The sequence below is a fragment of the Carex rostrata genome, chromosome 1 (genome assembly GCF_964058835.1).
Source record: "Carex rostrata chromosome 1, lpCarRost1.2, whole genome shotgun sequence".
In the NCBI taxonomy this organism is placed as follows: domain Eukaryota; kingdom Viridiplantae; phylum Streptophyta; class Magnoliopsida; order Poales; family Cyperaceae; genus Carex; species Carex rostrata.
This window is the reverse complement of record NC_135918.1, coordinates 9,129,967-9,141,604: the sequence shown is the minus strand read 5'-3', so window position 1 is coordinate 9,141,604 and position 11,638 is coordinate 9,129,967. Positions and strand designations below refer to the sequence as shown.

Sequence of the window (11,638 nt, the reverse complement as noted above, 5' to 3'; positions counted from 1 at the left end):
ATGGTCTATCGTTCTTAATGCCAGACTTGCTCATTATTTGCAATATCTGTTTTACATGTCAGAGTGTGGGGCCTATCATATTCATATGGCAGGCCAGGCATGGTGTGGTGTTTATGGGATCAATATCCTCTGTTATTTTCTCAGTAGGGATTACATGCTATCTGAGTCGGTAAGTTGGTTGCACAGGAAATATCTACAGTAAGTTACCTTTCCATCTTAAAGTTTAGTATAAACACTTCTATATTTGCTTATTCCAAACCAAACAAAGACAGCAAAGCAGTTCATATAGGATACATCATGCTTATTAAAATAAAAACAAAAGACAAAAGAGCAGCAGAGCTACCATACAAAATTCTTAAAAATAAGAAAACCTTCCTTGTGTAGCTCAACTAGAAGCCACCCTGCTGAACTGGTCTGAACCTGGACCGGACTCAAGTCCCAGTTCAGTGCCAGTCCCATTGTTCACCACTCTACAATTAACCCTAATCTGCCCCTGATTTCCTGTCAAAACCTCGATTTTACCCATCTTCACCATTGCCTTTGCAAACCTACCCTCCCATGTTTTTTGATGATTAGCGTAATCAGTCACAATTGCACTCAAGTTCGCATCGGTTAATAGTGCATCGTCTGATGTCAACAAACCAAGCGATTCCTTCAGCAACACATAGTACTTGTTGTCGAGCACTGTGGGGCTGATCAAGTCGAGAGCAGTGACTCTAGGATCCAACTGGGTCACATTTTCTGGGCACAAGTTTTGGAGGAGGCTGGCATAGGTCTGGCTGATCGTGCTGCTTTTGTAAATCCGATCCACGAACTGTATGCAGTGGGACACACCAAGCGTGTGGGCCCCAGACAGAGTGACCAATTCTTCTTCCGTGAGGTTCTTTCCCTTGAAGTTAGTAATTAGCTGTGATGCACTAAAGTTGGATCTTGGTAAGTTGAGGAGTGCCTCGGTGAAATTGGAAACCGTGCCATCCCGTCTGCCAGCTGGCACATCATAGGTTATGTTGCCTGTTGTTGAAGAGAGAGGTAAACCAAATAATGATACTTCGTTATAGAATGACATAAACCCAAATATATGTTCTTCTGGTCGACAAATAAGCTGACATATATATTTTTTTTTCTGTTATCTTTTCGTTAAACCTAGTTTGTGCAAAGCATAAGAGATAAACCAAAAAAGAAGTAATATTTCCGTAGAACCGACCTGTTAGTGTAATGCTGTCTCGAGCAGCAAAAGCAAGGATGTCAGCACAAGAAACAGTCTGCGGGCATATAGCCTCGATGGCAGACTTGGCGGCATCTATCACCTCAAATCCGTGGAGGCTGGGGTTGTTTGGTGGAGCATCCTTCTCGGATGTATTGTTTGGAGAATCAAGCAGGACAGAACCCTCGCAACCCTAAATAGTGGAATATAACCAGTTTACCCAAATTTTCGTGTTGTTTAATATAGAAATCTTCGATGTAATAAACCATGCACTGGTTCAATTTTACGAACATAAGTTCAGACGATAGGCACAAGGCTCCTTAGCAGTTTGAATTCAATCTTTTCTTCTATGGAAAGGAAACTAACTTGAATAATAGTTATGTTGAATCAAAAGTACTGACAAACAAACATCCAGGGGAAATAATACAAAAGGTAAACATGCATACTCTGACAAAGCAATCATGGAAATGCAGGCGAATAAGTCCTGCAGCGACGCCAGAATTGTTTGCAAATGCGGTGGTGACAGCTTGCTTTACCAGCGACTCTGCTGATGGGCATGCTTGGCTGTAGAAACCGACTTTCAGATCGGCACCTTCAATTTGCACTGGAACATCAATGAACAGTGTAACTAGTAATAAGCATAAGAACCATTTCATAATAAGGTTCATTTTCAACAAATTTTAAGTTATAGTAAAATTTGGCTAGTCTTGCTTCTTTTAGTTATAGTAATGTGAGGAGTGTTTTGGGGTTTATATAAAGATGCAAAGATGGAAGATGACAAGAGGGATAATTGTCTTTAATTTTTTTATAATTATGGTTATCTCATGGATATATAGATAAATTGTTTTAGATGACGTGGTAGTTGGTTTGCTGTGCTAGTGGGCTGTGGGTTTATCTTAAAAAGGCCGACAACCTCTATATACACAGGGTTTGAAAGTGTATTGAGTGGCTTGACCTCTAATTCATAATTTCAAAAAGAAAAAAAAAGTCGACATTTTGTTAATGTGTACCTTCATTTGAATTTATGATTGTTTACAAGTCTTCTTACTTACTTACCATACTTAATTGTTTTGCATTTGATTTTGAGCTATTAACCAATTGAGTTCTTAAACATTTTGATTGCCTTGTTGTACAAAGCTGTAGACAATTAGACCGCATTATGTTTAAATATGACTAAAAAGCTTTATTTACTGATTTCGAATTTTGGAAGTTGTAGGGGTAAAACGGCAATTGTAGTGCAGTCTACCTTTTTATAAACAGCCGCCGGGCCCACCGAAGAAAAACAAAAGAGAAAGAGAAAGAGAAAGAGAAGGAAATATATACAAGGCAATAAAGAATAAAAAAAATGACGACAATTGGTATCAGTACGTTCTAAATACTTTTCTGCTTTTATATAAAGCGTAAATTGTTTTGTTATTTAATATGCAAATTAGCCCTTAATCCTTTTTATTTCTCAACAACTACTAAACTAAAATCATAAAATACATATATTGTTTGATTTGATTGAAATTGGATTAAAGTGCCTTCGCTACTAATTTTATCAACTTTTACCTCTTTATTATTATTATTATTATTAATTTTTTCGGTTAAACACTTGATCAAATCATATTAAAATAAAATAAAAATTAAAACTATTAATGATAGCATTAAGGACAAATATCTTAATAGGAGCACGTGGGTCATAGTCTTTGCCTCTTTGGAAAAAAAACACCAACAGTCTTTAAGAATATTTTTGCAAAAAATTATATGTAACACAAAAAAAATGGAAATTAAAAATCTACCATCATTTTTGGGAAGAAATCCAAAAATAGTTTATTTTACAAGGAAATCTTTTACAATTATCAGATCTGGACAGTTTTTTTTAACTTGGCACGAAGCTCAAAGCTCAAAAATACTGTCTCCCATTGTAGTCCGAATCTCAAACCGTAAAGTGAGAGTAATCCTCTATAATACCTGAGAGGATACGAATCCGCAAAATAGTTGGAGTCTACATGCATAGGCATTTATTGATTGGTAACTTCTACCAACAATTTAAAAAAAATTAGAATAGTTTTAATTGACTTTACCAACAATTAAGCAGTCATCACAAAACATTAGGTCCTACACGTAAAGAAATTAGTTGCCCTTTAAATGTACATTAAATTCTTCTTTATTATTATGGCCTCTCAATCTCAAGTTTTGAATTGATATATATATATATATTTTTGAAGGTTGTCGACAATTTTGTCGGCAACGAAATATATTTAAGAAAAGTATTTACAATAGACCTTAAATATTTGAAATTTAAGCTATTTAGTAAATAACGTTGCAAGGAGTACACAGTACGCTCCTGCCTGATCTAACAACCCTCTAACACTCCTGATTCTATACAAATAGTTCCCTGTTATATAAATCGGTTGTGGATTCATCTATTAATATTCTCACTGTCTTGCTCGTCCCAGAGAAAGTTATTCTGTTCCTTTCTTTTCATAGTGTCCAACATCCTCCCGCCCAGGCCATGTCCCATCGATACCTCGTCCTAGAGAAAGTTTTTCTGTTCCTGTAATGTTCCGCATCCCAGGAGCCATGCGTCCTCTACGTTTTGCTCCGTCCGCGTGGGTACATTAATCTGGGCACATAGTCACCAGAATCTCTTGGCGAATGGGCAGGATCACATGATATGTCCCGATGTCTCCACCTCGGCATCGCTGAGTTGATATATTTATGTGAAGAAAAAATATCAGGACCGTTCAAATTGTTACTGCACGAATTTTAAAGCAGCAATTAATACTGTTCCGTATATTAATTTCGAATAGGCACCGAATTAAATAAACTGAATTTTCATAGAAGTTGAATTTATATACATTGTATGGTGATCAACTATGTATATATCACAAGAAGCAGCATCAAGAAAGTAATAGGCGATCAAATTTAATATAAACATACACACACAAAAAAAGAACATACCTTAGCTTAAACCGGAAAAGAAAATAATAAAAATTAAAGCAAGCATGCATGACCAAACACTAACTAATAACCCTAAAAGAAAAGAAATCAACTATAATTAAGTTCATCAATCACCAACGAGCAACTACAAGTACGTTCATCTCAACTTAATTAAAAGGAGGCAACAGTGCTGCCATGTTGGGTTGAACTTGAACCCAAATATGATCCAAATCCAGCAGTACTGCTACCACTATTCACCACACTGCAATTGAGCCTCACTTCTCCTTGGCTTCCTGTCATTACCTCAATCTGCCCCATTTTTATCATAGCATTGATAAATTTCTCCTGCCACAGAGTCTGATTGCTCGCGAAGCTGTTCACAGATGCATTCAGCGTTGAATTTGTCAGTAATGCTTGATCAGAGGTTAACAAACCAAGTGTCAATTGAAGCCCAATGTAGTAGTTGTTATCTAGTGTGGTCGGGGTTGTCAAATCAAGTGCGGTTGTAATCAGCGTGAACTGGTCGGTATTTGATGGACATAGGCTTTGTAGTAATGTAGCGTAAGCTGGGCTCAGAGTCGAGTCGACCTGGCTGTTGTTGTTGCTGTCATAGATCCGGTTCTTAAAGGAATTACAGTGTGACACCCCCACTGTGTGGGCCCCAGAAAGAATGACCATTTCTTCAGCCGTCAGGTTTTTCACTGCAAAATTGTTGATGAGCTCAGTGGCGTTGAAGGTCGGTTTAGGGAGATTGTTAGTGGCTTCAGTCGCATTGGAAACGGTACCGTCGCGTCTGCCTGAGGGTACCTGAAACAATAATAAAGCTTAATAGGGACCAATTTTGATTATGCACCTTACTGTCAATTTGACATGAATTCCATCATAAACTTGATGTTACTGTCTTACTGATACCAGTAAACTAATATTGATGCCAGTATTCAAATTTGGAACAAATTAGTAATTGCTAATATGAAATTTTTACCTGGTATGTTATGCCTCCTGTTAGATTAATACTGTCACGAGCTGCAAATGCCAGAATGTCAGCACAAGAGACGGTCTGTGGGCATACAGCCTCGATTGCTGCCTTGGCGGTATCGATGATGTCAAAACCATGCAAACTAGGGTTGTTTGCGAATGAATCCCTCTCAGCTGTGTTGTTTGCTGTCGTATTGATCAAGACCGAGCCGTCACATCCCTACATGGGGTTCATTCAAAAGGGATGAGTGAGGTTTTTTTTCCCTTTGAGGTAAGATGAAAATTATTTTGTTTTAATAAGTTTTATGATAAAGAAAAACTAGAAATTAAACTGGTGTCAGCACAACTGAGCATTGTAGGTAAACAAAAGTTTACATTTGATCATCTTCAGAAATTAAAAGAGAAATATGTTTTTAAATAGATAGCTCTTGCATGCATACAACCAATTTTTATGTACATCTATACTTTGAATCTATTATTTGAATTAGAAAATTAAAATTGAAGAACTGATTTTCATTTCTTAAATAACATGTGTTTTAAATTTAAATCATTTTAAATAAAATTCAACTTCCATCCAACAATTAAATTTGAAATTGATTTGAATTTGATAAATGTTAGTTGTATATAAATAATTGAGAACATGTCAACAATTTCAATTTTTTAATTTGAACAAATGGATGTATGCTAATTAATTACCAAGTTGTTTTTATTTGATCTTGTTTTACTAAATAATAGTATCATAGAGAAAAAAAGGAACCGGATCACCTGTCTCCCTCTCTCCCCCCTGTGAGTCAAAAATTTGTGCTCCTAAAGTCACTAATACGTAAATTCGGAATGGATTTTGATAGTGACTTTCAAAGTAGAAAATTTCTACTCCTAAAATAAAATCCATGCTGAATCCACGTGTCAATGACATTAGGAATAAAAAATTTCTACCAACCAAGGAGCAAGAGATTCGGTCTCAAGAAAAAAAAAATGTACCCCATGCACTGTAACCTTTTACAGGCTTTTGGGACAGCGTGCACGTTAAGTTTTATTTTATAATTAAAAAGTATTGGTTCCATATTGTTAATTATCTAAACAGAACAGTGGTTAATTGCTACCATTTTCCCTTTAGAGTTTAGTCCAACGAAAAAGAAGAAAATATATAGCTATACCCCTACACTTGGAGAACTAACAAATTAAGTTCATGTCAAAAGATCAAAATTATATATATATGCCCGGTCTATAACAAATAGTTAGAATTAGAAATGTCTATTTTTCAAAATCTGAATTAATTAATTAAATTGACGCCAAATGATAAAAGTTGCTCTTTTAGAGCTGGGTCAATGCATGTTTCCATACGCAGCATAAGGTGGAAAAATAGAAAACAAATAATTAGAAGCAAGGTACGTAGACAGGGGTACGTGTGTGCAAAATAATTGGTAGCATTAATTGTTCGTCTCTAAGAACTTGTACCTTCTCTCCTACGATTTTTCTTTCTTTCTTGATTAATTAATTGTTGATAGTTTTCCAATAAGGATAAGGCAAACAAAGATAATTAATGTAGACATGACACTGCAATATCTTAATTTATCTATTAAGCTTAATTATAAGGCCTTTCGGTATTCTCCTTTTATTTATTATTTTTTTGTTGCCTTGTCCTTTTCATTCGTCTTTTTTTTTTCCTTTTTACTTCTTTTGAAAAATACGGAGTACTGTTTGGTTTCCATATATAAATGGGAAATAAGTTTCTTCAAGAACTGAACAGCTAAAACTTAAAACTGGTTCATGGAATCATGGTCAAAGAGATCAACCGCTGATGACTAGAAATGAACATGACGACCGTATATATATATATTGCCGTTAATATATATATATAAATATTTCTAGTGTAGAAAACTTTTTAAGGAAATAAAAAAAGAGCAGCAGCAGGAGTCATGACTCATGAGAAGAGATCATCAAATTAAGATAGATCGATGCTCTCTTCAAATTAAGATAGATGAACATAACATACCCTAACGAAGCAATCATGAAAATGCAAGCGAATAAGACCACCCGCTACGCCGGTGTTGTTTGCAAAGGCGGCCGCTACGGTCTGCTGTACCAGCGACTCAGCTGTTGGGCAGCTGCTGTTGTAGAAACCAACCTGAAGATCACACACAGTTGATGGCATCAAAACAGTAAACACAAGAGCCAAAGCCAAAATTAGCTGCTTTGGGAGGATCATTTTGTAATTAGTTATCATTATTTCTCAAGGCTTCTCTTGCTTGGTTTAATTAGGCCGGTGACCCAGGGTTTGGGGTGTGTGTGTGTATATATATATATATATATATATATAGGGGTGGCATGCATTTAAGATGACTGTTGGGAGGTATGGAAAGGGGTGATCAATTAGTCATTTATGTTTAAAGACTTGTTGAAGTTAGCCATTAATTATGTCTACAAGCAAAAAAATTATATATTCATACAAACACATATAATCAAACATTAAAATAAATATTATTTGTTTGTTATTAAAAATTATAATCCAATCCAAAAAAATTCATCGAGTGAGCCTATGGTGTATTGCAAAGTGCGGATCGGTTTGCGCTATAGATCATTAGCTTTATTTTCAAAGTTAAAATAATTGATATGAAATGTTCAGTATGATCTACATATGAGAATGTACTTGGAGACCAAATTTTACATTGTTTAGATTTTTTTACTACTTTTTAAATAGATAAAAATCACTACTTTCGAATGGTTCAAAATCTTCAGAACAAGTAATTTTTTATCTATCTAAAAAATAATATATTTTTTAAAAAATATAAAATTTAATCTCAAAGTATATTTTTATATTAAACGGTTCAGATAAATTATTTAAACTTTGTAAATAGAGATGTTGATTCATAGCACAAACTGTTCTGCGTTTGCAAAGCCCTGTAGCCTCACAAAATTTTCATCAATTTAATTATATATACGATATATCTTTTACTCGCCACATGCATTGTTTGATGTAGTTGGAGAAATGAAATGCAAGAAATGGGTATAAGTCAAGGAAGGTTAAATTAATTACATGAGAACTCGAAAATTACTAGTGTTATCTTAGGTAATTAACAATATATAATGACAATTACATATATAGTCTTCTATTTTGAAGATTCAGAATGGTCTTAGTTTGATCGGTTTTCAAGAGCAAAATGGATATTTATAAAGGTTAATGGGTATAATGAGTGTCTGATTTTCGACTTTCTTAAAAAACCACAAATATGACAGTAAAATTAAATACTATAATATATATAATTATATTAAAATGGGGGACATGAACCCCATTTACCGGATCTGTCCATTGTCGTTCTGTCTTAATTAATTATTTCTTTAAAAAAAAGGGGTCAAAAGAGGGGATTTCCAATGCATTATTTACTAAAAAGCTAGGCATATGGAGCTGCTTTTAAATTTGCTTTTACTTTGGAAAGAAGAGATCGAGGTTTCGAACACATGCATACCCAACTTCTAATTGTCCTGTTTCTACCTGCTTTTCCAATAAAAAAATCACACAGATACCTGCTTCAATAAATTCCTAAAAAAAACTATCTATCTTGTCATCTAGAATTAGATTCGTGATGACATGCACTATGCAGCCACATGGTCATTGTCATTGAACACGCACACACACATATATATAGTCTTAATTTTATATCACTTTGTCCATACTGTCACGCCATACCGCATATATGGCCGGCATATACGGATTTTTATGCGAATTTATATATATATATGCGAATTTTAAAATAAGAATTCATATATATTTGAAAGTATAATCTTACAACAGAAATAAGAATACACATGTTTGTAGAACTATTTTATATCCATTATTCTATAATATAAAAACAACATACATATATAAGAATACACAACAGCAATATCATATACGGTTTATATGCGGTTCATATGCGGTTCATATTGATAGGGTGGATATTAATGCTAATAATATTTATAACTCTAATTTCTACTTACTGTCGATTCACAAGTATATGAATCTACCGTGTAGTATAGATTGGGGTTTCGATCCGCAGAGATGGTGTATTAAGAGATCTAAGATGTAAACTAAGGTCTAGATTATCGGTCCTTTTAGGTTGGTTGGTTGTATTCAGTTGTTGGTTTTTTCAGTTGTAATGTTGGATTACAACAAATAAATAGTAGTAGATTAAGTATTTAGAAGATGGGCTTCTAGGGAATCAGACATTCTATCATTCAAACTTGTTTAATCTAGATTCTGGTTGTCATAACAATAGCGCACGGTTCTCTCACCATCTGTATGCTATTGCTAATACCTGTCAGTTGCAAAGTTACTCAATAACATGCAGTTTTGTCACCATCTGCACACGTTTGGGTAAACCGTACAAAGTCTGGTTTCAACTCCAGTCGGAATCGCGCACGGTTTGATCAGAATCGCACACGCCCGATACTGGTATCTTTGCAATCTGAGAGCTGCTAATCCTATCCTAGTGTTGATCTCCAGTCAGTCTCACAACACCCTAACTGAGTAAGTACCTGTCGGGTACTTAACACAATTGCATGTAGATTAATGATAAGTCCTAATTACTAATATTACAAAAAGGTCAAGTTCACTTGGTCGATCCTTCCTCTAACCTTTGGTAATAGCAATAATCAAGATTACCCCACTATCAGTGATGAAATGTGACATTCGTCTGCTAAACCACTTCCCAATAGGTCCCTTAACTGTGGTTCGAATACAAGCGGTCAACCGGTCAGTCTATTCCACTTGTATCTAGGATAACTTATATTCTTCGGATATTGGTTAACCCCAATTATATATGAGTAGATACGTACTCCACGCATACGATGTCACTTTAAGCACATAATAAACAAGAACATAAGGCATAAAATCTCAGTAAGAATTCAGATCATAGTGCAAAGATAATATAAATGAACAATTATATTAAACTCATAAGAATTCAAGATTACATGTCTTCACCCTAAAATAGGGTTGCTTAGCTGCTCATGGCGGGTTCAACAACAAAAGAAACAAAGTACATAAAGAAAGATGGAGGGAGAACAACTATGCTGCCCCTTATCTCATGCACTCCATCTTTACACTTTGTTCCTTCCTCCTCTTCTAGTAGAGACTTTGCTATTCCTTAGTGATTTCTCCTTTGCATAGCCTCTACTATAGTGAAATCCTAGTTCTAAGTGTTCTCAGGTGTGTATTTTCTTTTGTGGTTCGAGAGACAGATCTTTCTCATGCGTCTATTGCTTAAATAGGCCTTGATTGGGAAGTTAGATCCATAACTGTTGTTCTGACAATTTCTATGTGCGGATGCTTGAATAGCATGCGGTTTGGCCGAGATCCGCATGGGCGGTATAACTGCATGTGGCAGCGCTTCTGAATAGCATGCGGATGAAGGCATCCGTGTGCTTGAGGCTGAGATGTCAGAATTGCGTGTTTTATAGCTATTTTTGCTTCAATATCATTGAAAATATGCAATTCTCTATAATCAAGTGAAATAATAAAAAAGAATCTGATTCTCTATAAAATAAGCAATTGTAATTCGATAAATAGCAATAATGTAGGCTAAGTGATAGGAAAAATAGTGACATATTTGGCTCCTATCATATATGCGGTCAAAATTATGCGGCCGAATATGCAGTCGAATATGCAGAACTAAATATTAATTTTCTATGCAGTTTGGAACCGCATACGCATATGCGGCTACATAGGCCGCATTTTGTTACACTAGGCGTGACAATGGTAAAAAATCATAGCATAACATTGCATGTAATTATATGTAATTATGTTATGTGCTACAATGTGATGAATCATCACAAGCCGTGCTTTGAAATAGTGAGAATTGCATTTGACACACAGTGCCGACAAAAGAAGAGGCTAGAGCTAGCCGCATTGAAAATTAATTATTTAATAAAATTTTAATTTAAAATTTACTATTTACTATTTTATATATAATTTATATGTATAATATGTAATTATGCATGTAACAAATGATTATACAATAGGCTCTCTATATATCCAATCAGGACAGATGCAAGATTTCATCCGAGTAGGACAAAAATAATATATCGAATAAGGTTCAAATCCATTAGATAATCCGTGTTTTTTTTTGTTTTAAAAGAGCGGGGTCGATCGCTGCCTCTCTTTGTCGCTCAAAGCGGCACTGTTTTTGTTTTTTCCTTTGCATAATTACATCATGTTTCATTAATTTTGAGCTATGTTACTAATTGATTTTATTTTTTCTTTGCTTATTTGCTTTCTGTTTTTGGACTATGCACAAAAAATTCAAAATTACTCTGAAAATCAACTAGTGCACATATATACCTCTCTCTCTAAATTTTATCGCTGATTACTATGGGCTGCACGCATAAAATAAAAAAATGCAAATCGTGAATTGTGTTTTGCAAAATTGTCGGTTCAGGATAAGACATTTATTTCTTCAAGGTGGAGCAAGAATTCAAAATCTAGTACCCTAAAAGTTGTTTTGAAAGTTCAAGATAAGACAAAGGTGGGTCCACCCTTGTATCCAGTAATATATAAAT

General features: G+C 34.8%; 2 protein-coding genes across 2 annotated transcripts; both read right to left on the bottom strand.

Moving 5' to 3' along the window:
- Positions 1–208: 208 nt before the first annotated feature.
- On the bottom strand, positions 209–1,962 carry LOC144556738 (peroxidase 1-like). Its single transcript, XM_078305154.1, has 3 exons — positions 1,651–1,962; positions 1,205–1,397; positions 209–1,011 (listed from the first exon to the last, which is right to left on the bottom strand). The coding sequence occupies exons 1-3, from the start codon at positions 1,870–1,872 to the stop codon at positions 386–388; spliced, it is 1,041 nt and encodes a 346-aa protein (XP_078161280.1). The 5' UTR covers positions 1,873–1,962; the 3' UTR covers positions 209–385.
- A 2,136-nt stretch (positions 1,963–4,098) lies between these two features.
- Positions 4,099–7,366, bottom strand: LOC144556730 (peroxidase 1-like). Its single transcript, XM_078305142.1, has 3 exons — positions 7,101–7,366; positions 5,112–5,324; positions 4,099–4,936 (listed from the first exon to the last, which is right to left on the bottom strand). Exons 1-3 carry the CDS (start codon positions 7,329–7,331, stop codon positions 4,301–4,303), a joined length of 1,080 nt encoding a protein of 359 aa, XP_078161268.1. The 5' UTR covers positions 7,332–7,366; the 3' UTR covers positions 4,099–4,300.
- Between the last annotated feature and the right edge of the window lie 4,272 nt (positions 7,367–11,638).